This window comes from Oxyura jamaicensis, chromosome 3, assembly GCF_011077185.1.
Source record: "Oxyura jamaicensis isolate SHBP4307 breed ruddy duck chromosome 3, BPBGC_Ojam_1.0, whole genome shotgun sequence".
NCBI lineage: Eukaryota > Metazoa > Chordata > Aves > Anseriformes > Anatidae > Oxyura > Oxyura jamaicensis.
Genome location: NC_048895.1, coordinates 72,967,772 through 72,992,606, shown reverse-complemented (window position 1 = coordinate 72,992,606; position 24,835 = coordinate 72,967,772). Strand labels below are relative to the sequence as shown.

Sequence of the window (24,835 nt, the reverse complement as noted above, 5' to 3'; positions counted from 1 at the left end):
GGATTATATGCAGACAAATACCCAAAGAAAAAAAAAACTCACATAATTAGTGACTGAACTGTTTCTGGGTGGAAAGTTAAGTGCTAACTTCCTTTTCCTTGGAAGAGGAATTCTTTCAGAATGTGCTGTCATTTTATCATTTTAAAATTTTTATTATTTCTGATCTCCTACTGAGGATGGGTAAGGGAGAAGTCTTCTGAACGATCCCACGCATATGAGTGCTCCACATACAGAAGCTGACAACTGCCTCGGATACTTATCAAAGCTCTTTAATTTTGTTCCATCTTTTCACTAGTAAATGAGAATTTAAGGAAGAAAATCAACCACTAGACCTCTTTAGATTGAAGAAAAAAAAACCCACAGTATTGACAAAGAAGCCTTACCTGTAAGTGCAAATTTCTTCTGTGCTTAGTAAAAAAATAAATGAAGACTATATTGTTGAAAGAGTCTAGCAACAATAACATAATATTAAGAGGCTTGATGGTGCCATTTTGATCTCTGCCAAAGAAAACACTGACAGAAGATAAACCCTGAAGAGGTTCTCCAAAAACCTCTCACTTCTATTTAGTAAGAATTGTTTTCTCAGCACAACTGAACTGCTCATAAATATTATATGGCCATCTTACTTGAATTGCATCCTTTACTAAGGTAATCACATTCACAGTGGAAGCAAGAGTCGTCACTTCAGTTTACAAATATGCTAGTATTTGCTTCCCTTTTTCCTTTCAATTGCCAAGTCTGCTTTGAGCAGTAGTCACAAAACTTTCCAGAGGACTCCCAGGTTATGAACAACTTAGTTACACTGTTTGAAGCACGTCTATTTAAGATCTCTCCAACATTTGAAATTGCTATTTACTATTAATATTCACCACTCAACTCTATCCATCCGTCTTCTACCATGGTGATGAATGTTAATTAACAACAACCACCACCTTAATCCACCACGCAGCTTCGGGCCTAGGTGAAAAGCACAAGTAGAACTCTATCAGGTTGTTGCAATATATATATATATAAAGTTTATGGGCATTTTTCATTGCTTTTAGATATCACTGATTATAATTTTTGACACCTCTATGTAGTTAATACATAGCTAGCATATTAATCTTCCAGACACATTTTATTGCTCTGCCTCGCTTTCAAGCTGTGGTTGGTAAGGGCCCTGCTATGGCCTATGTTTGTGTAACTCTTCAGCATGCTGCTAAACACGGTCCATGACTAAACCTCCAAAGTGCTACAATAATACAAGTAGATAAAGAAGCAATAACCTCCTGCTTTGTTCCCTGTAGGCTGCTGTACTATGTTAAATGTCTTTGCATCAGTTGCATCATGTCAAGCTTAGTATATGACTGCATAAGCTAGCTACTAACTTGTGTGTACTTAGAGGCCTGGAGCCCTGAAACATAAACCTAGCTCTGCCAGAGCAATTTCTGTTCTGAAAACACCCCAGTTCCTCGGCAGCCTGCAGGGACATCATTCAGAAAGAGATTCATTCACTGTGAGGTATCTAAACGGAATACGGAACTGTGGGGAAGCTTCACTGCTAACAGAAAGCACCAAGACTGCACCAAAGAGGGCACAAGGGAGTGCTTTTTGGATGGAGAAACAAACCTAAGACAAAACTACATGAAAAAGTAAAATACAATCCAATAAGGCCAGAAATTCAACACATTATGCTCAGACCTATAGGGTGAGGAACAACTGACAAAAATTAATTCAGAGAAGTGTCCTGGAAATATTCGAACACGCCAAACTGAACCTGAGCAAACTGATTTTTGAGAGAAGAGAGAAAACCCTCTACCCACACACATCAGCACAAGTCTCACCTGCAATATGAGTATGACATATGAAGCGATCCTTTCTGCTGTATTCAACATTTACAAAGCCTCAGCTACAGTATGGCGGTTCAATTCAAAACATGGCACATCATGTGCTGGCCATTTAAAGAGATTCTAGGGAAAAGGAAGAAGAGTGGTAAGAGCGATAGGAGGCCCAGAATACAATCCACTAGAAAAACTGAACAGTCTGCAGGTTTTTTCTAGTCTAAAGAAAAAAAATGAAGGGACACATGGTGACAGTCTCTAAATACAAAGAAGTTTGCTAGGAAGTAACTAGGAAGAAAATTGCCTGTCTTCCATGTCTGTGAGGGATGAAAAGCAATGCATTCCAAGTGTAGCAAGGGAATTTAGGTGAGACCTACTGGTGGACACCTCGTTTCCCGGTAACAGAAGCTTTTTAACAATACACACAGTGAGACATTGGGACAGATTGTCTAGGGAATATTAAGTTTTTTATCCAAAAGTAGATAAAAGCCAGCCTGTAATGGTACAGGCAGAAGTCACCTGCCACAGATACCAGCACACTAGCCTTGGAAGCCACAATGGTTAGCTCCAGTACATGGGTATATAACCGTGTTGCTACCACGTGCCATGATACTTTCAGGGACTGCAGTTTCTTCTCTTTCCCTGTTTTAATGTCCATCAGTTATTACAGCAGCTCTGCCACAGGTTTTTCTCTTCACAGCTGCAATATCACCTGCCAGGCAGTAACAGCTGGCTCTTGCAGGAAAAGCCAGTATCTTACCTCTTGGACCTCAACTAATTCAATTATTTTTGAGGTAATTTTTACTAACATTTTATATGATTTCAAGAAGTGAGCCTTCAGAACTAGAATAGAAATGGAGAACACAAGGGGATTGAAAGAGAGTAAGTGTCTACCTTCTGCCTTTCACAAGCGATGATACAATAGCTTCAGGAAGAGCTGGTGAGAATAGAAGTTCAAAAATCCACCAACAGCACTGAAAATTTGTATTAGCTACATTTCAGAGAGTCTTTTAAATAATTAAATGAAAATTGTAATGTTATAAAACATCCCTATGCTTATTTTGCAGTTGCATAGACACCTATAAAAATGGAGTGCTTAATATTTTATTCACAAGTATCATGGGCTTCCCTAACAAGTAAACTACTACAATTACCAGTGTTCAGCAAATATGCTCCAATTTCAAAATCATCCTGTGGCAGAAACAGATAAATACCTGTCCATACAACTTGTTAAATAGGAGTCCTCTTCTTTGGAAACCCAATGACTATTCAACAGACCTACATGACACTACTAGCACAACACTTAAAAAAAAAAAAAAAAGTATTTAACTTGCCAGCAGCCCTCTACAGAGTCTGCCTGCCTCAGTGGCCTAATAATGGAACTCAGTGTATTTCCCTGCTAGATCAATGGCATGAATACTCGCCCACATTAGTGAGGACTGACAACTGCAATCATTTAATGACCTTCTGCCAGCTAAGTGAATAAAACCAGTAATGGTAGTCCCAGAGAGATCTGTCTTCAGTGTAGCACTATCATCACCATTTAACACCCTACTGGGTAGGCTCAGTAAGGCAAAGTACTGGGTGGGCATGATGGATTTAAAAAAAAAAAAAAAGATCCCACACTTGCAGAGGAGCACTCTTGTTATGAACAATGCTGGCACGTCAGCAATGTTCAACATTTAGCCCCAAGACAGGGACAGAGAAAAGAAAACTGGTAGTTACCACTACTTTCTTTCAGGGGAGGACTATACATGCAGTCCCTAGTGTGGTATAATTTTCCATTTTTATGACTACTTGGATCTGGACAACAACTGAAGAAACACAAACAAGGTTTGGAACATTTTTTCTGTTGAAGTATCCTGTGTGTTTGATTCTCTACCACTATGAAACATGCCTGTTCAATCTGCACTATACAAGACACACAAATACTACAGTGATCAACAGATTGTTTTTTTGTCATGATATAATACTGTTGGAGATACTGGGAGTTGTTTTCTGTTGTTGTTTTTAATTCGTGTTAAAGTTCTCTGAACTGTTGTTTAAGACTAAAAACAGTTTTCTAACCAGATCCGAAAGGCCAGCTTTCAGGATCAGCAAAAACAGTAGCAGTGAACCACTGCCATTAGAATAGCAGACCGTACCCAAACATATCCCTAGTGCAACACCTCATCAGTGTGTAACCACCGACAAGTCTCATTCTGAATGCTTCTGCTCCTGTAAAATGAAGTTTATAATACTCACCACCTTTGAGAAATAACACTGATACACTTATACAAAGGGGAGAATAAAAGTTGAGAGAATATACCCACTGAGAATCATTAAAGAGAATTCTTTCTTATCTTGTAAGGAAGTTAATTAAAATAGTAATGTGTTCATGGTTAATTACTAGAGGTGAGATCAATCACAGCAGTGAATATGAAAGCTGGAAAAAAGCGAAGGGAAAAATCTTCAGTGATTTGTTTACAAAGATGACAAGAAATAAGCATTTTCCCTGCAACAGCATTCCGACTGTAATTTCCCTACATTGGCAAAGAATCTACCTACCTGAGGGCTTAAACAGACATGTTCTTTTAAGTAAACAATCTTTTCAATATTTTTTTTCTTGATGGCAAAATGTATTTAGCCATTTACCAGAGAAATCTAAACTGTTTTATTCACCAATAACGATGCAGTAATTTAAGACATGGGAGGCTGTAAAACAATCCTTTAAGTTCCCTTACATTTGTTTAAAGCTCCTGTATTTAAAAACGGATTATGTACACTAGAATCAATGATTATAACTCCGTTTTAATCCATGTTATTCCACCTTGTGTTTTAAGAAATTCTGAGAAAGAAATGGAGCACAGCATGCAGCTCAGGATCAAGCAAGCCAGCTAACATCTCTATTCATTAGAAAAGTTGAAAACAAACCACTGCAAGTTCAATCAAAAGTTCTACTGAATAAGGCATAAGAAGAATGTTCTGAAACGAATGTTAGTTAAGCTACTAAGCAATCACTTCTCTTGTATACTTAAAACAAATTAACACTTTTATAATGCTTTGAATATGAACGTTCTACAGACTAACTATTTTAAAGAAGTTCTTCAAGTCCCTGCACATTTAGCAGAAAAAGAAACAATCTCATATTAAAAAGTTTGGAAATAGTGAATCACAAAGCCTATAAGATGATCCAAATGAAGAAGGAGAATGGTATTTTAGTATTATTCCCCCCCCCCCTCCCCCCCATGGTCTGGTATAGTGCTAATTCTTCCTAAGAGCAGTTCTGTATTCCTCCATCCCAAACCACATTTCCATTGTTCTGGATTCTGCTGAACTAAAGCTCCCAACATCCTAAACTGTTCAGCAGTCCTCTGTGGTATGTAAGAAGGGGATAGAGTGACCTTGGACATTTAAATTGAGATTTGAACTGGATTTGTGAAGAAAGCAATGCAGTCTCCTGTCAATTCATCCTCTTACTTGGAATAGGGATACCTGGTTCCTACTCCTCCTACACCTCCAGACACTTAGGGAATATTATGCTTCACCAGAATTACTGGTGTGAATTTTCTGAAGTGCACTGGATGGAGCTGCTTAAATATACTGGGTGTAGAGTGAACCACTACTCCTCTACTTAGGCAAAAGGACTTCAAAGTTCAAGAGCATGCAAGGTCATTATGGGAAATCCTTCACTTGATGCTCTTCTAGACATACTATCCTTCATACTGACAATTTTCACCTTAAATGGAGTGCACTACAGCTGCAAATATGAATAATTTTTTAATATACGATCTCCTGGCTTTAAAGAAATACAGAGCCTAAAAGCTAGAAGACTGTTTTCAGGTAGTGTTTCTTCACTGACTTGGAATTAGAAAAGGTAATGGCAGATTAAAGTGGTGTTTGTAACAATCACTTGCCAAGGGTGTAAGAAGCTAAATTCACACAGGCATACTGCCAGTACTGCCACAGTTGTCACTGTGATTGTGTTGATGTCCTCCAGACTGTTGCCTTGGTGCCAAAACCACAGCTATTACCAAGACACTGGCAGAGCTCAGAGCTGAAGACTTGAGCCTTCTTCCTGGGAATCCTGATAGAAAGAGAAGCAGCTCAAAGCTCCTTTTCTTCCTGGAAGAGGGCAGGTACCTGCTACGCTGTGGCAAGCATTAAAACCGATGTGCTTCTTCACATTCCCTCCTCCACCACAGTATTACTTCATTTTCTTCCCCACTGCAACATGAAACCACAAGGAAATAAAATCCAAACAAGCAACAATAAGCAACTTGTTTCCCCCAAGTATTAACTCTATTCCCCCACCGCATCCCATGAGATCAAGGCAGGAGGCAAATTCCAAATATTGTTAAAAACAAGAATGTCCAGATCCTCAAAAATCAATCAGTTCTCGGGAGGCAATGGAAAAGGATGCCAAAACAACTCCCCCCCCCCCCGCCCCCCCCCAAACAAATGGAATCACAGAATTTTCTAGGTTGGAAGAGACCTCAAGATCATCAAGTCCAACCTCTGACCTAACACTAACAGTCCCCACTAAACCATATCCCTAAGCTCTACATCTAAATGTCTTTTAAAGACCTCCAGGGATGGTGACTCCACCACCTCCCTGGGCAGCCCGTTCCAGTGTCTAACAACCCTTTCGGTAAAGAAGTTCTTCCTAACATCCAACCTAAACCTCCCCTGGCGCAACTTTAGCCCATTCCCCCTCGTCCTGTCACCAGGCACGTGGGAGAACAGACCAACCCCCACCTCGCTACAGCCTCCTTTCAGGTACCTGTAGAGAGCGATAAGGTCACCCCTGAGCCTCCTTTTCTCCAGGCTGAACAAGCCCAGCTCCCTCAGCCGCTCCTCGTAAGACTTGTTCTCCAGGCCCCTCACCAGCTTTGTAGCCCTTCTCTGGACTCGCTCGAGCACCTCCATGTCCTTCTTGTAGAGAGGGGCCCAAAACTGAACACAGTACTCGAGGTGCGGCCTCACCAGAGCCGAGTACAGGGGGACAATCACCTCCCTGGCCCTGCTGGCCACACTGTTTCTTATACAGGCCAGGATGCTGTTGGCCTTCTTGGCCACCTGAGCACACCGCTGGCTCATATTCAGCCGACTATCAACCATAAGAAGAATTGTCTCTGCATAGATTCACTGTAAAAAGTGCATGCCCTTCTCTGCTAGGGAAATGCTTTTTCTTAACACAGGTGACAGAACTACTGAATATCTTTCCAAACTCCATTGAACTCTTCATACCTATTAGACAAGAGACAGAAACAATACTAAAACCATCTCTCTATCAACACTGAAAGAGCAGCAATAATGTCAGCTCTTATATTGCTAAGCAGGCTGAGCTTACTACAGCTTTCATAGGACACTGCTTTCTTCTGCTGCCGTCTCTTCTCTTACCCTTTATTTCAATGAGTGCATTTAATGCTCATGGAATGACACGAACAGCGAGGGCAAGATCCAGGAATAGCGTGGGCAGGTGCTGTGCACAAGTTTCTCCCACTGCTCTGCCAATCAACCTCAAGCCTGACTCATCTTCCCGGTGTTTTATTTTCCTGAAGCAGAGATTAACAACTGTGCCAAACTGTAGGGTGTAAAGTTCCACCAGGAATTAGAATGACTGGAGGTTAATTTTCCCCACCAGTGACTCATAACTTGAGATCAGCGCTTCAAGGGGTTGAAGATGGGGGTGAAAGGAGGAGCAACAGTACAAACTTTTTATGAAAATCACTTCACCTATAGAAATGATTTTTGCAAAAGAGGAAATGATTCATCCCAGCCACAAGAAAACACATACCCTTTTAAAGACTTGTCCTAACCACCAACTGCTTTCAAACCAAACTAAGTAGTACTACAAATTTCACAGTTCTTCAGCAAGACCTAATCTAAAGTGCATCTGTCAATAGCAACAACTATTTTTGGTTCATCTCAAACTATTTTAAGGGTAGTACTGGAAGGTATTCAAAGAATGGCAAATGGAGCCAAACAACATTTCAATTGTTGCAGTTTCAATGCTGACAATCACACATATCAGCCAAAAGTAGGTGAATTCTGAGCCAGGACAGAGCACTGCTTATCCACGCCTAGGTGTCACAGCGAGGTGTTAATATGGAGAGGCACATATGTGCTTTGTTTGTAAAAATAAAGGCCTTTTATTTAAAGCAGCAGTTATTTATGCAGTGAACTGCTAAAGTCAACTGCCCTTTGTAAGCTCCTGCAGGAGTGTTTCTCCTCTCCCATAAAACCCACCCATGGATTTCAGCTACTTCCTGAAAAAGTCTGTCACGGTGACGGATGAAAGCATTCAGGAAAGAAAAGACAAATTTCGGGAAGCATCTGGTAGAAAAAAGTTATTAACGCTACTTAATGTCATTTAACAAACACAGTCAGGATACAATTTTGATGTGTGAACAAGCATTTCACACAGCCTGATCCTTAACGAAGGTCTCAAGGTAAGTTAGACTAAGTACTTGCAGTGTGGCCCACAGAGCCAACAACGCGTGGGCACGTTCATACCCTGGGGTAAATGTCAGGCATGGTGAAACAGCTCTCCCTTCGGTACAAGATGAGTTGGCTAATTTCTTCTTTGGACTGCCAAAGAGTAGTAATGTAACCTCAGGTACTACAAAGCAGCTGCTCTGCCATAAATTTACATACTGTAGTAAACTTTACTGCTGGTCCATACTTTCACAGACTGCAAGGAGTCTGTGAAACACTTTAAAATGGATCCAAAAGACCAAAAAAAAAAAAAAAAAAAAAAAAAAAGGCACTGTGGCATTTTCCAGCTGCCATAACTCAGATTTTATACACAGAATCATGGAATGTTTTGGGTTGGAAGGGGCCTTAAAGCCCATCCAGGTCCAACCCCCTGCCATGGGCAGGGACACCTCCCACCAGACCAGGCTGCCCAAAGCCCCATCCAGCCTGGCCTTGAGCACCTCCAGGGATGGGGCATCCACAGCTTCTCTGGGCAGCCTGTGCCAGTATTTAACCATTTTCATAGTAAAGAATTTCCTCCTAACATCTGATCTAAATCTCTCTTAAGTTTAAAACCATTCCCCCTTGTCCTGTCTCCATTTGCCTGTGTAAAAAGTCACTCTCCACTTTACAATGACACCTCCACCACTATGACACCTTACAACTTCAGTTCAAGTCTTCTTAACTCAGTCATGTTCAAAGACTGCTAAAGAACAATAACTCATTAAAATTTCATATATGCCACACAAACAAAACTAGGGAGATTGCTAAACTTAATGGATAGTTCTTCAGGTATATGAGGATAAAGGAAAAACCTTTGCAGGGGACCTGCCTTTCATTAAGGGCATGACTCCGATAGGGCCAACAGTTTCCTTTACTACTTTAATAATTCGTATGGAGATTAAAAATCTGAAATACATACATACCACAGTTTTGTTTATTCTTCTGTAATTAACAATCTTTGCTTATCTTCATCATTTTCCTTTTATTCTTAATTTTGAACTTCTTTCACAATTCCCTGAACTGTTGCCTGAGTTTTGAAATGGCTATGCAAGGCTGAGAGTCATGTATAAAATGCTTTGATGAGCTACCACCTCTCTTTCCCTCTTCCAACACCAATTTAGCAGAAAGACCATCAAACCACCTGGGACCCCACAAACGGGATGAGGACTGGGGTCTGGCCGAAGCGTGCAGAACTATCAGGCTGGGTTACTATGATGTAGTACCAGGTACTTCTACTTCCAGCTCTGGCCTTGACAAACAGCCTCCTCCATGGCTCATTTGAAAGTTCCCCATGGATCCGAACGATATGGGAAACTAATTTCCAAGATGTTGCCACCCTGAGATCATGTGTTGATAAAAGGCAAAACAGAAAGGGCGGTGATCCAAGAGTGCTCTTTATGAACACAGATCCCAGCGTAACTGCACATGTCACGTTTACCTAGAGCTGGCACTGAGAAGGAATAAAGAGAAAACTAGAAACAATAATACTGACTTTACCTTGTCACAACTTAGCAGTGAACCTCTGCTAGTGATTCGCAGAGTAAAGGTTTCCAAGGGCATAGCACAGAATGCTTCCTCCTTGAAATAAGGTGTATTACTACTCTGCTTTACCCTAATTTAGCATGTAACTGATTTAAATGTAAAACGAGATTTTATTTTTCCAGACATTTATTTCATTAAACGTGATTTGCTAGAAAAAATGCATTATTTCTAGTTTATTGCAACCCTTTCTAAATCCTTTTTTTAATTATAAGGGTATTTGTGTTCCATTATTATCCTTGAGTTTGATGGCAGTATTATTATTGTACCAAGTTCTTCCTAAAGAGAATGCTCTTTTCTTTCTCTTTTTCAGCTCACTATGCCCTGAAGTTACTCTGTGGCAGCCTCTGTCATGAATCTGAGTGAAACACACTCTCTGTGAGTACATTTTCAGCAAACTGTCATCTGCAAAACTCTTACTTCTGTCTGCAGATGCACAGACAAACAGATGGGGTTGTTTACAACAGCCTTAGGCACACACACTGCTGTCTTTCTGCTTTTACAGAGTCTGCCCTGTGTATGTGGCAGGGGCAAAATTAGAAATAAGAAATTAAGAAAAATACCTAATCTCCTTTCAAAGATTCCAAGCCACAGTGTCACACTGTTGGTTAACTGTACTATTTCTATACATCTGTAAGACATATACTCTATAAGATATATAATCAATACATCTATAAGATATATTCTCTATCTATAAGATAGACATCTATATATCTTAGCTATACTATCTATACCAGGTAATTTCACCTTTTTCCATACTAGGTATATTTAAATTCTGCTTTCAGGCATTGGTTCTTATACCTTTGTCCATAGAAATAAAAATCCTCTATTCCACTCTGACTTAGTTGCAAAATCTTACATGTTAAGTAACTAAACCACCTCCCCAGTGTTCTATAATTTGCAGGAATTAAATATGCCACACCTCATAATGTAATGACTGTATTCTAATTCTTTAACATTTTTTATGAGTGCTCTCTAGAAGCTCCGTATCTTTTTTAAAGTCCAGGGTAGAGTATCTTATCAGGGGCTTACCAAAGCTGTGCTTAGTCACAAGATCACTTGTTAATTGAAACACACATTTTACATAATCTTTATAGCCGCAATATTTGTTATGAGCCCAAAGCACATGTCTACAAAGAGCTGTGCATTTTCCTCAAGCCTGTTGCATCTCATCCATAGCTTGATGTTTTCATAGGGGTAATTTCACTTAACTTTATAAGCCTTAAACTTAGCTAAGTCTTACACGTGAGAAACAGGCGCCTCCAATGAAGTCTCTATGTTACTCAACTGAGATACCACTCTGAGCCTTTAGAGACTATTTTGTGAACCTACCATAACATTTCAGTTCAACACAAGTGTGGTTTTAAGTAAGTCTCCCCACCACTCTTCTCGTGTTTTGGTTCACACAGTAGAGAGGTTTCAATGCATGCAGACTGGATTCCTTCTGGATGAAACTCAAATAGCAGATACATTGCATGAGTACACCAGAAGCACTTCAATCAATTCATAAGACAGGTCTAACGCTAGTCTTAAGAAAAACTCACAAAAATGGGCCCTGGACCCTCAGCACAAGCAGTTTCACTCTAAAGATCTGCTCCTGTTATGCCATGCTGCTTATTATTATAGATGTAGCTTATGGCTTTCCAGAGATTGTAAAGAGACCTCTGGGTAACAACTGACACAACGCACATGATTTCAGATTGTGAAGTGCAATAAATCTCTCTCTGGTGTCCAGATATCTTACCTTCACTTGGCATATATACACTGAGTGACAGATTGTCATAATGGGACCACTTAGTAAAAGTTTACATAATTATAAATCAGTAAGCTGTTGTCCTTGTTATTGCTACCTACCAATCTTTGTTGACGCCAAATACTTCATCAGAGATTTTATTCTCTAGATTGCTGTGAAATTAACTGAATGGCACTAGACCTTGCAAGGAAAGACCTCACTCATCTCACCCCATGGAGAAATGGTTTGTTGACCATCCACATACATCATTTTGATGTAAACTTTTAAATCCAGACGCCTTTGTTTTATCAAAGCAAAAAGTCTTTTAAGAAATGTGATCCTTTGATAGTTTTATAAGGCACCCATGAAACCTTTCCCTTCCAAAAGGCAGCAGGCATGTTTGTTGTCAAACGACACAGGACAGCTACATTTACCTTTTAATTCTTTATTCCTGGAGACCCAATGAATCATTACAACATTAGGAAACAGTTAAAACAGAATTAATGCAGTGCTAACCTACTCCTACTAAGTACTGCAGCAACATCCCATGGTCCCTGTGGTAGCAGGCAGATAGAAAAGATCCCTGTCCAAAATCATTTAAACTTTTAATATCAAAAGATGTTAGACCTGTACAGTAATTGCTTCAAGGTGTTCTACACTGGGAATTTACTTACATATACGTATGCATGTATTTTAAATTACTCTTATCTTTTGTTCCTTGTTCTAGTTGTGCCAGCACTGCAAGCAAAGGGTCTAATCCTGCTTTTATGGACATCAAAGTGAAGCGTTTCAAGTGTAACTGCACTGATACACTAACAAACACAATATACTACGCCACTTCTTGGAAAGGTGGACAGAGGAGGAAATTCTTATATAACATGAATGAAAGGGATTTTTCTGTTCACATCACTAGGTATTTTCCTGCTTTTGTCCCAAACCTTCATGGTTAAGACATTTCATACTTCTATGTCAGACTTCACATATTTGATGCTAGCTCTGAATGAATCAATGCATTTCCTTCTTTCCTCCCCATGTCTTCTTCGTGTCTTAGAGTTCCACAGTAGGAATCTACGGCAAAAACCATCACTATTTTTATGTAAGAATGGTGGGAAGAGAGAGGGTTTTATCTATTATTGCTACTTCCCACTGTGGGCTCTGGCATACTGTGGAAGTGCTGGGAAGAAGAACAGCTATTCAGCTTTCTTCTATTTCTTCACTGTCTCTTAAACCTTGCCCTATTACACCCTTACTGGAGACATGGCAAGTTGCCCTGCTGGAAGAAATAAAAAAACATATGTAAAAGAAATAGCCTGATGTTAAAACAAATATCAAAGAATACCATAACACAATAAAAGATTATAGAACACAGTGCCTTGTAAGAGTAGACAACTGAGGATTAAGCCTGCTTGGTTACTTGTAGTATCATCTTCAAATCTCTAACAAAACTTAATGCAGTGCCTTCAGTGCACTACGCTTCCCACACAGACCTGCAATCCAGCAGCTAATAAAAGCACTCCCACCCTCAGTGAAGCACAGTTTTATTAAACTCTCATGTAAGTGATTAAAAGAAGACAGAAAGAGTCACATTTATTACCTGAATTGTCTGGTAAACTGAAGGATCAAATCCTTTCACAGTCACCTCGCGGAAAACTCTTGGCTCCAGTTCCTCTTTGGTCAGATCACAGTGATAAATAATACCTATAACAGAGTGCAGCTTTGTCAGCTTAGTGTATGGGCATCATTAAAAGGATGCTGGTTTAGGCACTGGGATGGAGTAACGAATGGCAAAGGTAACTCAGCAGGGTGAAAAACAATAGCTCCTGGTATTTTATTTCAGTTGATATACATTAACATATACATATATGCACTTCATCTAAGAGGGCTGCAAAGGCTTTCCATAGACAGAATAATTCTGGCTGCCCATACAAGTCAGTATTCAAAGTGGGTTAAACTGAAAAAGAAAATAGTTTTCATGAAGTTACATAGTACTTTAAAACATCTCTTCCATAGCCATGAGCATGAGAATAAATACACCAAGAATTTTATTCAAATCAACATTTTTCTCTCTATAATACAGTGTTTTTAAATTACAATTCAAACAGAACCCTAGGTAATGGAAAGAGCTGGGCATCCCCTTGAAATTGTGGCAGAGTAGCAGAGGTTACCTACGAGACTGAACAGAATTTGGGTCTACAACATCTTACATCCTGATCCTAAGGGCTTGAAGGCAACTTGCTTGAGCTGCACCTATGATTTCCAAATGATTGTGCACATGAGAAAATTTCTCTCTATGAGCAGCACAAAACTTCTAGGCTTTAAGGTACTTTTTCAGATTGCAACAGAGGCAGAATCACTGAGACTGTAGCAGTTGAGACACTATACAGATGTGTAATTGGCCAAGAGTAATTTTGTATTTAGACCAAGTCACCAATTCTGTCAATCCTGGTACCACTTGAACATGTGCCATACAGCCTAAGACCTTTAGGAAAGGGTCTCAGGCTAACGTTGTGTTTGGACACTAGTTAACATACTACAAAATCCTACGATTCATGCATACAGTGCAGATACATATGATATATAAAACTATCCACAATGTTAATTATTCTGGTTTTCTGCTTTTAAACGAGATGGTCTCTGCATAATTTTAAATGTGTATTAAGGAGAAGAACACTAAAAGTTGAAGGCAACAAGCCCTCTATAGAAATTCTCACTGTAATAAAATTAACCAAGGTGGACAAGACTTGATTGAAATAATGCTATATTGTGGATCTTTTAGATAATTACTTCTGTTTTCCTGAAAGTATTACAGAGGTTACGGCTGTAAAAATTATATTGAAAAATGAAATAGTGAGGACACATCTGATAGAAGTTAATTGCCTCATTAAATCATTTTTATGGACTGTGGAAAATCAAAGATACAGATTGGCACAGAAACACAGACAAAAAGCAATACTTCTAATAACTGATAAAGCCTTTTTCCATAATGGTCAATATGGGAATCAAGAGGAGGACTACTCTAATCTGCCAGGAATACTTTTCCTTCATTTCATATGTCACAAAGTGCCTAGCAAACTTAACTAATGCATGGTGACAGATACAAATAGGCATTAAAGCAGCATTTCCCTTATGTATAAGGAACCAGAAAGTGATGTGAAAATGGAAAATACACCAGCTGGTCACAGGCAGGGCAGTTGTTTTACTGCTGCCTGGAGTAGGCAGAATAGCTAACAGTGGTTTTCAGGGAATGGCAAAGACAGTTTTCATGGTGTCAAAATCTAAAGTTTTAGAAGTCCTTTATTCATTATTTCAAATATTTCATTTTAAGTATTAAGCATCAGTATGTCAGATTTGTTTCTCATTAGAAAAAAACATTAACTTTATGCAAGTGCAAATAATACTGCATTCTAGCAGAAATGTAGGAAGATTTAGGTTAACCAATGACCAGCCCTATACCTTTCATCTGATTATTCTACTAATAGAAGTTTTAGGCAATTAAAAAAGTATATCTATCTGTATGTATCTCCACACGCCTACCTAAAAATTACCTCCCTGGTCTGCTCTCCTCACCCTTTCCTTATTCCCAGGCATTTGACCTCCATTTGTTCCCTTCCTCTTTCTTTAAGATTCCAGGTCCCTCTGCCACACAAAGCAAATCTACTTTATGGCAAATTTTCTGTACGTGCTAAGCACTTGGGGAAAAGGAGAAAAAAACCTGCCTAATCGATCAGTGAGAGCAGCCGCTGCTAGCTGGCTGGCAAGCCAGGAGCTAAAGCAGATCTTGGGGCTCTTCCCCTCCATGTGTTTAGCAGCTGCAGAGACTAAAAAGATGAATGGCATAGGCTTGTAAGACTGGCAACTTCTGTCCCACAGAGTGGGATGTGAATAAGTGTACTATCTAAACCATCAAATTGGGATGAAGCAAGAGTTAAAGTGTCCTCAAGCTCCTCTCCACCTGATTGCAATGATCGGAGTGCTGTTCAAAAGGTGTTTTTTTTTAAGGAACTGGAAACATTTCTGGTTTTGCAAATGATAATAGGAAAGTCATCACACTTCTTTTCTGCTACGTTTGATACATAATTTTGATAATTTGACACAATCCTTTAGCAAAACCACCAAATCTATCAAAACTAGCGTACAGCCATTTTGTGATGCTCTAACTACTGAGACAGAGCAAAACTATACATCAGATGCTATAAGAACATTTTTGATCATCTTATGATTCATGATTACTGATAACTCTGGAAGAGGCTAAAGATCCTGGAGCCTGTCTCATCTCTCCCTATGCAAATCCTGTCCTTTGTAAGCTATTGACTGTCTGGGAGGCAGAGCAAAAAATAAAAGCAAACAAACAAAACAATAATAATAATAATAATAATAATAATAATAATAAAACAAACAAAACAAAACCCAGAAGCAAATACATTTTTCTTGTCATACACTGACTTCATGATTGTAACTTGACAATTGTGTAGGAAGTCCTTTCATTTTTCAGAATCCAGCAATATTTATTATAATATTTATTACTACACACGTACTATGAAATGCTTTGGGCAGCTCTTGCCTCATAGGATTGTACAAAGGGGATTCTTACAGCGCCCCAAAACGAAGGTGTTGTAAGAACAGCTAGTAAGGATGCTCTAATGATGCCATGCATAAATGGCATCGCAAAGCTATCAGATGAAGATTTTTTGTGACTTTTACTAATGTTCTTCAAAATTGTGATGAAGATCACATTAAATCCCAATTCAAGCAATAATTCAAGCAATACTTCACAAGCCTTTCCAGGCTAAAGCTTTTATGAATATCATCCCCTTAATTACTGTTTTATACTATCATCTATGCCATTTTTATGCAATATTCCTCATGACACAGCATTGTTGCAGTGTCTCTCAACGCACAACGTACTTTCTTCATGGTTTTGGTCCTTCTGAAAATGAAGTGACAAATAAGACTGTCATTCAGCACATCCTAAAACACACCTATTAAGCAGTCCTAAGATGTGGTAGATGCATTCTGTTTCTTCTCCAATCTAGGAAACAATCATTTTAGCTAGAAAATTGAAACTGAAAACTTTCCAAGTGTTGACAGACTTTGGCTTTGCCTCATCTGCTCCAGAGAAATGCCTCTTCATAGCTTATAGCTCTGATGTGTACCCATTCCAATGGGTGAGCGCCCAGGTATTTTGGAAAAAAACAGGTATTAACCCAATGCTTTGTCATTAATATTGGTATTAATGTATGAGAACTAGAAAAGCTTCCCAATTCTTTCTCCATGTCAAGTTGAAGAGAAAAAGGAAAAAAATAAAGCTGCTTTTCTCTTGAAATATTTTACAAAACAGATTCCATAAAAGATCAAGGCATTTTATTTTCTTCAGATAACGCACTTCTGAGACAACAATCATAACTGTCCTAGTGTCTTAATTAAGTGACATGACATATGCTCTCTGATCCTATGTGAAGTTTTCTCTACGTCAAATGAATCATCTGATGCATTACCTTCAAACCTGAAAACTGAAATTAATACTCAAAAGTCATTATGAGACACTCACCTTAGTCTTTTATCAAACCATAGAATTTGTACGACAACATTTAGGTTCTTTTAAATTTTTTTTTACTGTTTTTTTTTTTTTTTTTTTTTTTACTGTTATTGCTAAACACAGTACAAGGAACATTGCAAGAAAACTTTATTTTAGTTTTCACTATTATTAGTTAATTCCAATTCCTGCATTATATGTTATCTCCTGATTTATTTCAAGTTCATAACCAAAGTATGAGTTAAAATTCGAATTTTTTAGTCAATTTGAATTCCCACTAACTAATATTAGTTGTTCTTCTACCTTCCAAGAAAGTTCTTGATCTGTTTGCATTTCTTCATAATGTTAAGAAATCAAAGGTTTGGTTATATATAAGTTTTGCACATCTGTAAACATGCCAGAGTCACAAACATAACTACTGGATTCTGAATACGGATGGTGCAACAGACATAAAGTTGATTCTGTCTTGCAATTGACAACAGCCACATTGCAAGCTTTGCTCTGTACTTAGGTGCAACCTCTCATTACAGTCACACCAAACCTACACATTTCTATACTCAGTGAGCAGAATGACACCACTTCGGAAAAATAAAATGTAACACTAGGGGAACAAATATCGCTTTGATGAGGGAAACTCTCAATACAGGTCAATGCTATCTCGGACAATGAAGATGGCCTTCAGGATACATTCCTATTTGCAATGGACTTTAGTTCTCCTCCTTCCCTCTCTGTAATTAGAATACATGTATTAACCTCAACAAAACAATACCTATCTAGCTATATTATGCTGTTTTGAAGACACTGAGCTTTTAATTAGTTTTGCTTTGACCTCTTCACACCCTTATTTTTCTCTTTAAATGATAGAAATTATGTGAAAATCTCTGAAAACATGAACTATGAAATACAGTAATACAGTGAGAAATATGCCTCAAAATTGTCTTTAGAAAAAGTCCTTTCCAGTTGGTTGTTCATTTCCATAAGTAAGATGCAACCCAAATTTCCATCCTTAAAGCTAGTGGGAGCTTAAACAAGTAGAAGAAGAACAAATAGAAGAAACAAAGATATAGACAAGATTGGGAAATTTGTAAGTTTCCTTAGATCCAACTAAAGTTGTTGTTCAATTTAACATATATTTTCTGGAAGAAGAAAGAGGAACCTTTGGTTTGGGACATTAAATAGCTTTAAAAAGGATTCACTGTCTGCACAATTAACTTGCTTTTTCAGGTGAGAAGTGCTTCTGTGGCAGCAGTCACACTAAGCATACACTGCAACAGCATTTGTAAACTTTTATTTTGCTGTATGAAGCAATGGGAATGCTAGAACTTCATCTCTAGCACAAGCCAGTCTTTTGTAATTTCTGAATACAGATCTCAAATGTTAGCCGGCACATTATTTAGGCTTCATAGATCACGGACTTCTCCACTGGTACATGCTGAAACGCACAGGTTGCCCATAAGTTGAGGGAAAGCAATTTTACCTGCATGTTCGATGTACCTAATACATACTAAACAACAGAAAGCAGGTCCCCAGGAAAAGGGAAAACAAAACAAAAAGGGAACAAAACATCTTACCTGGAGATAAAAAGGAAGTAAACTGATAGAATATTTCACTATCCTTCTTTTGACCGCTATATCCCACAATACTGCCAACCTCTAGTGGGAAAGTCTTGAGATGTGCACCAGTAGCTAGGTCATGAAGCTGCAGGACATTCTTCACATCATGCAGGTAGCACAAAACCAGGAAGTTGGACCTCACACAGGCAACCCATTCTGCACAGAAAAACAAAGACATAATAAATACAGATAAATTGCACAAAAGAAAACAAATCAGGTTAAGAGCTGACCCAAATTCTTTAGCATACCTAAAAAAAAAAAAAAAAAGGCACCAACCCTTCTGACATCAACCAGCTCTTAAAAGCTTTAAAAATCACCTGCCTCCTGAAACCAAAAAAATGAATCCAAACGTGAAAGCTGACATTCTTTGGACATGCACTAACCATGTTGATTTAAGTTTATGCAGACAGAGGTATAAAGAATTGTTTAACTCAGAATTTTCTGCAATTTGAATTTATGCATCTGTATTGTTCTTAAATATCATATATTTCAATGAAAAAAGACCAAACAAAATGACCACCAAAAAACTGTTTTAATTTTCACGTATTTCCATAAGTATTGCTGGCAGAATTCAAATCATTATTATTTAGACTTAGGCTAAATTAATAACAAAAGAGAGACATTATCCTGTACTGCACAGTAAGTATGGAACCTAGAGGTTACCATTCATCCTGTTTTTACTGTCAGTATTCAGAAGACTACTCTTGTAATCAAGCTTTACCCAGTATAAAAAAAGGGCTGTTCTGAGTGAGCCCTGTGATGTCCTCAAACATGCCGTTTTTAAAAACCAAACAAAATGATGACCCCCCCCCCACCCCCCAAAAAAACAAACAACACCCTAAAACAGGACACCAAACCAACAACTGCATATTCAAGAAGTTCATGTTTTTAAACAGCGTTTTTGAGACTATATAGTTGGAGGGACAGGAAATAGTAGAGTGACCTCAGCCTGGCATATAGACCCAGGAACAAATGGCACTGCAGAACTTCCTTTCCTTTATGCCTCTCCTGATGGTCCTGAGCCCCTGCAGGGCTGTGGACCCTCAGAAGTGCAGCTGCGCAGGAACAAGGGCTGCTACTGCACCAAACTTTTCATATGCTGTTTTTTCCCCCAAAAGAATTACAGAAAAAAAAACAAACCACAGAAATAGGAACTTTTTCATGGAATGCCTTTTTTTTTTTTTTTAATTCTACTTTGGAAAATCCAAGCTAAGGTAAAAACAAAAGTTTGGCCAGGCAGTTTCCACAAGACTTCCTGCAATTCTCCTGATCATTTCACTTCAGTCTCCATCTTTCTATCTTGTTAGGTGTATGAATTCTTAGGGTCTTCAGTTCTCCCAGACTATACCTTGTCACCTCATCTTTCCTGTCCCCTGAACCACTGGATTTAGATGCTTAATATGGCATGACACTTACCTATTTACTCATGCACACAGGAGAGAGATTGAAACCTCTTCCTCCCTCCTAGCCTTTCTGCCATTTAAGAAACTGGTTACCCTACTTTGTAATAAAGTATTTCAAATTCTTCTCATTAATTTGCAAATCAAATACAAATAAGGCAAAATACAAATAAGGTTAAGAGTCCAGAACAAAAAAAGGATGGAAGGAGGGACTTTTTGTATTTTTTTGTTTGTAGCACAAGGTGAGGCTGTGGTTATTGCCTTCTTCCAACCACATATATGCTACTTTTGCCCTGACAAGTGTGACTGGAGACCCAAATCATAGACAGGGTACCAGCATTAGATAATGTCTTATCTACTGGAAGCAAAACCAAAAAAAGATGCAAGAAAAATGAGGCAGGACTGACTGGAGCACACTGCAGTGTCAAAGCAGCACTGCGAGGTGGGGAGTTTAAAATACCAACACGGGAAGAAAAGAAAATAAAACAGAAGCAAGAAAAAAATGGCTCATTTTCTGTCTTATACTATTTTATATTATTCACATTTTAACAGTTCTTTCAATTTTTCTCAAAGCCTTATAAAACCAAGTGATTTATGTTCACAGAGTTGTACTGACCACAGCCTTATTAAAAGCGTCCTCGAGCATTCAGGTTTCAGAACAAAGACATATCCTGTGCCCTTTCCTTCAAGGATAACAAGCTCTTTCTGAATTGTAGGTCAAAACTCATTACTCTGCAAAGAACAGCATCTTGAACAGTCTCTGCTTTTATATATAGTTCAGGTCCGTCATGATCCCCAAGAGTTTGAAGACCTTCAAATCCTAATAGGTCCAGGGAGTCTACTTTCCTTTCAGCTTGTTCCTGAAGAACCAGCAAAATTTAACTATTCTGACTTTCTAGCCATATGAATTTGTGAAAAACAATACTCCCAAAAGACCACCAATGAAATTACTTTTTTATTTTTCCTAGGCTTTCAACTCCCTCGTGAGCTTGTAGCCTAAATCTGTAAATTTTTGAGCCCAAGCCCCAGAGTACAACACTAATTGAAATTTCAGCCATGATCTGAAATAATAACATACAGCACAACATAAGATTGTCTATAAATTTAATTGCTGTGTAATTTTTGCTCTGGAGTGACTTAAACCTCTTAAGTGAGACTGGAGAAGAGAATAAACTCCACAACTTTGTTATATCCAATTACAGATTTTGAAATATAGAACCATTCCTGGCTGTACACACAAGGAGAATATGCAGTCATTTCAAATATTCATTACGTTGTCGTTGCACAAATCTGCCAACAGTCACACGTATAACTGCTTTATTAATAAAAATCTGAATTAAAAAAATAACATCCTTACAGTAACATCGCGCCGTAAGATCCTGCTCTTGTGAACTTGTTAGTATTATCAGTAATGTCTGTGACTAAAATGTCCAGTTTTACACTGGAAATTTCCTGATAAAATTTCACGAAATGGATTGAGATGCTGTCAGATCTAGCTCAAATGTATATAATATGTAGCTCTGTTTCAGCAAAAATACCGTTCAGGCAGCCTTTATTTTAAAATTAAATTGTGACGAACCCTAATTCCTCAATAATTATTTAACAGAGCATTGCAGCTTAGTGAATGTTTTCATTAAGCTGAAGTACAAGAGATATTACTCTTTTCTTAAAAATGACTCACTTGCTCAGTGGTAAGGCTGCTGGCTTACGTGAGGATTTCTTCTATGGAACTTACCTAGGAAGCAGCAATATTAACTTCATCACCACCCCTTTCATTTACAAATTGGATGCTTTCAGCATGGTGAAAATAGCAGATGAGAAGACAACAGGAAATGTTTTTTAAATTGTCTCTGAGATTTAGGAACACAGCTTCTTTAGCATACCAATGTTAGAACTGGCTTGGTGCCTTGCTAACTGCCTCCAAAACTTAAGAGTAAGGGAATCTACCTAGAAATGTGCAAATTAAAACATAAGTAAACAATTAAAGCTGACAAAATAGTAGAAATAAAAAAAATGCACCTTAAGAACCAACATTTATATACATGGCAAGCAAAAACAACACTAAATTATTAACAAGAGCTATTTTTGACTGCAAGCTGAGTCTGTTACTCCCATGATCAGCACTGAGAACTGCAAATACCCTTGAGTTTGTTTTGCTAGTCAGCTTCCCTGGTTTTGCTTGTGCTTTGAGAAAAGCATCATCCTGCATGCCTCTGCACTTCCTCGAAGCTTTTAAGAATGTGTGCATCCAGCTTCACATGTCTAGAAGTTAAGGCTGACATCATTGCTGTGGGCTCCCTTTACAGACAATAGGCAGAAATAACCACCTTTAGGATGTAATTCACCCTACTATATTGCCTTCCCATGGTCCTGGACACTGTGAATTGCTTACTGAGCAATTTCTCTATGGACTCACAAGATTTTTTATTTTTTATTTTTTTTTAGGTTTACCATCAGATGCCTCTTCAACACATAGGGTCAGTTCATTTTCAGTTAATACCAATGGACAGATTGGCTCTCACATTTTTTTTTCAAGCTCAGGTACTTAAATTCATTAACTGTTCTCCAGCATACTTACAATCCACATCAGGCAAGGGATTTATTTTAGTAAGTAACAAACAAGTGGATGGTTGCCTTTTCCAACCTGACCCTTTTGGCTTCAGCATCAGAGATGGACGGACACATTTGGAAGCACTGAACAGTGCTAAAAGCAGGTGTAAAGGATTGTTGTTGGTACTAGCCATTTCCCTTAAAAGACAATGATGTCCACGTTGATGACTACACTATGTTCCACAAAATTCTTCAATTGCTAAATCTGGGCTAGAGAAGTTGTCAATGCTTTGAGCTCAACCATCTCTCTTTAACAGAAGTGGTCTAGTTCAACCTTTTAGAAGTCCATACACTGATACCTCCCAGAAGCTCGTTTACGTTGGCAGCTTTCACAGCAATGCTGTGAGAGCCAAACTGGTGCCATGCATATTAAAAACTTATGAAATAGTTTTAGGAAAAAAATGTTGAATCCTCACAGAAACGATGAGCCCTCTGTGCCACTAACCTTAATTACTTATACCAGCTCTGACCTTTCATTTCTGCAGCAGTAGCTGTAGCATGCTAAGTGTCCCAGTGTACAAACATGTTTTGACAGACACGGGTTGAAATGTTGATGGCGGAGGATATGCCAGACTAGAGCTATGTAGTCATAAGAAGAAACAGTTCAGTTAGTTTCTGTACAATATGCTTATGCATCCACTTAATAAATAAGAGCGTATTTGAATGGACTGCCAAAGCTTTAGCTGGAAAATAGACCTGCAAGGCCATTTTTGTTTACTTTGATCATCACAGACAGCAACCGTAAGTTTCAGCGCCCTGCAGATTAACAGGTATGCATGTTGATCTCAAATAAAATGACCCATAACACCACTCAAGGCTATCTACAGGCAGACTTGAAAGTAAAGCATTAGCAATTTACAGAATAAAGCATGAATCATTCTGAAACATGTGAGTAAAAGCTCATGAGCCCTCACAGCATATGCCTTTTCTCTGAGACACCATCCTCAGCCCACCATGTTTAAGTTAAGGGCAAGGCTCCAACCAACTTCAACACAACAAGGATTTTATATTCCACCTTCTCTTGGTACGAGACATAAACAAGAGAGAGCAGGAAGGCCCGGCTCTTCTGAAACTACAAGCTCTTCTGAAAGCTTCTTTAAGTAACTGGCAGGCTTTAGTCATCTATGACTGACAGAGGTTTTTCCATGGTAAACTGAGTTAAACAGAGCCACAAAAGCCCTAGCAGAAGAGCAAAATAAAACTCTCGGTGGGACATGCATCTGGACTTCATCCTCTCCCCATGTCCCATAGTGACTGAGGGACTGTATCTAGCTTGGCCAGATCTTGGAGGGTAATTTTTGTTGCTAGGAAACATGGGAGATAACCCACATTTTTTAAAAAATTAAAAACAAAACAAACAAACAAAAAACAAACAAACAAACAAAAAAACTAAGAACAAAACACACAAAAACCACATTTCACAGTAGAAGCTTATCAATCTGGTCCTTTGCACTGTAGCCAATTTCTTCTTCTCTGCCATAATTCTGTGCTAGCTGTCCCCACAGGGTACTTCCTCAGGGCTGTAGGACAGAAGTTCACACAACTGCTCCTCAGAACATCCATGCAAGCCTTCATTTGCTTTACTTTGAACATAAAATCCCCAGTGCAGAATATTAGTATTTTAGAAGACTATACAGGGTAATGGAATGCACAAGTCTCCCAGCAGAGATAATCACAAGGGACTGCTCACACCTATACAGATCACAAATAAGCAATTTTGTGAGTACTCGCTTCAGACTTTCTCTCCTGGTTTTGCTACAGCACCAAAAGACAGTTATCTCCAAATAAGTTTGATGATTCTGGGTGTTTGTTCACCATTTCCCAGTATTTAATTCTCCATCCAGAAGAATTACATATAATCTGAAAGACTGCCTGTTGTGCACAATGCTGTGCTTTGGATTTGTGATGAAAATAGGGGTGATAACACGGGGATGTTTCAGTCACTGCAGAGCAGTGCTCGCACAGAGCCGAGGTCTCTCCTGCTCCTGGTGCTGCCCGGCCAGCGAGGAGGCTGGGGGTGCCCCAGGAGCTGGGAGGGGACACGGCCAGGACAGCTGGCCCAGGCTGCCCAAAGGGATGTCCCACACCCTGTGGTGCTGTGCTCAGCGATAGCTGTTGGGGGAAAG

The 24,835-nt window shown here is 38.8% G+C and overlaps 1 protein-coding gene and 1 long non-coding RNA gene across 2 annotated transcripts in view; both read right to left on the bottom strand.

Moving 5' to 3' along the window:
• Positions 1-24,835, bottom strand: part of PREP (prolyl endopeptidase) — a 104,407-nt gene that overhangs the window by 24,090 nt on the left and 55,482 nt on the right. The window contains exons 9-10 of the mRNA XM_035321267.1: positions 18,658-18,855; positions 13,148-13,251 (exon numbers count right to left, since the gene is read on the bottom strand). Of these exons, the coding sequence (XP_035177158.1) occupies positions 13,148-13,251; positions 18,658-18,855 (302 nt within the window). The remainder of the gene's footprint in view (positions 1-13,147; positions 13,252-18,657; positions 18,856-24,835) is intronic.
• LOC118164021 lies at positions 8,826-13,138 on the bottom strand. The gene is made up of 3 exons (XR_004749304.1): positions 10,897-13,138; positions 9,519-10,803; positions 8,826-9,483 (listed from the first exon to the last, which is right to left on the bottom strand). It is a non-coding gene; the product is annotated as an uncharacterized LOC118164021 (long non-coding RNA).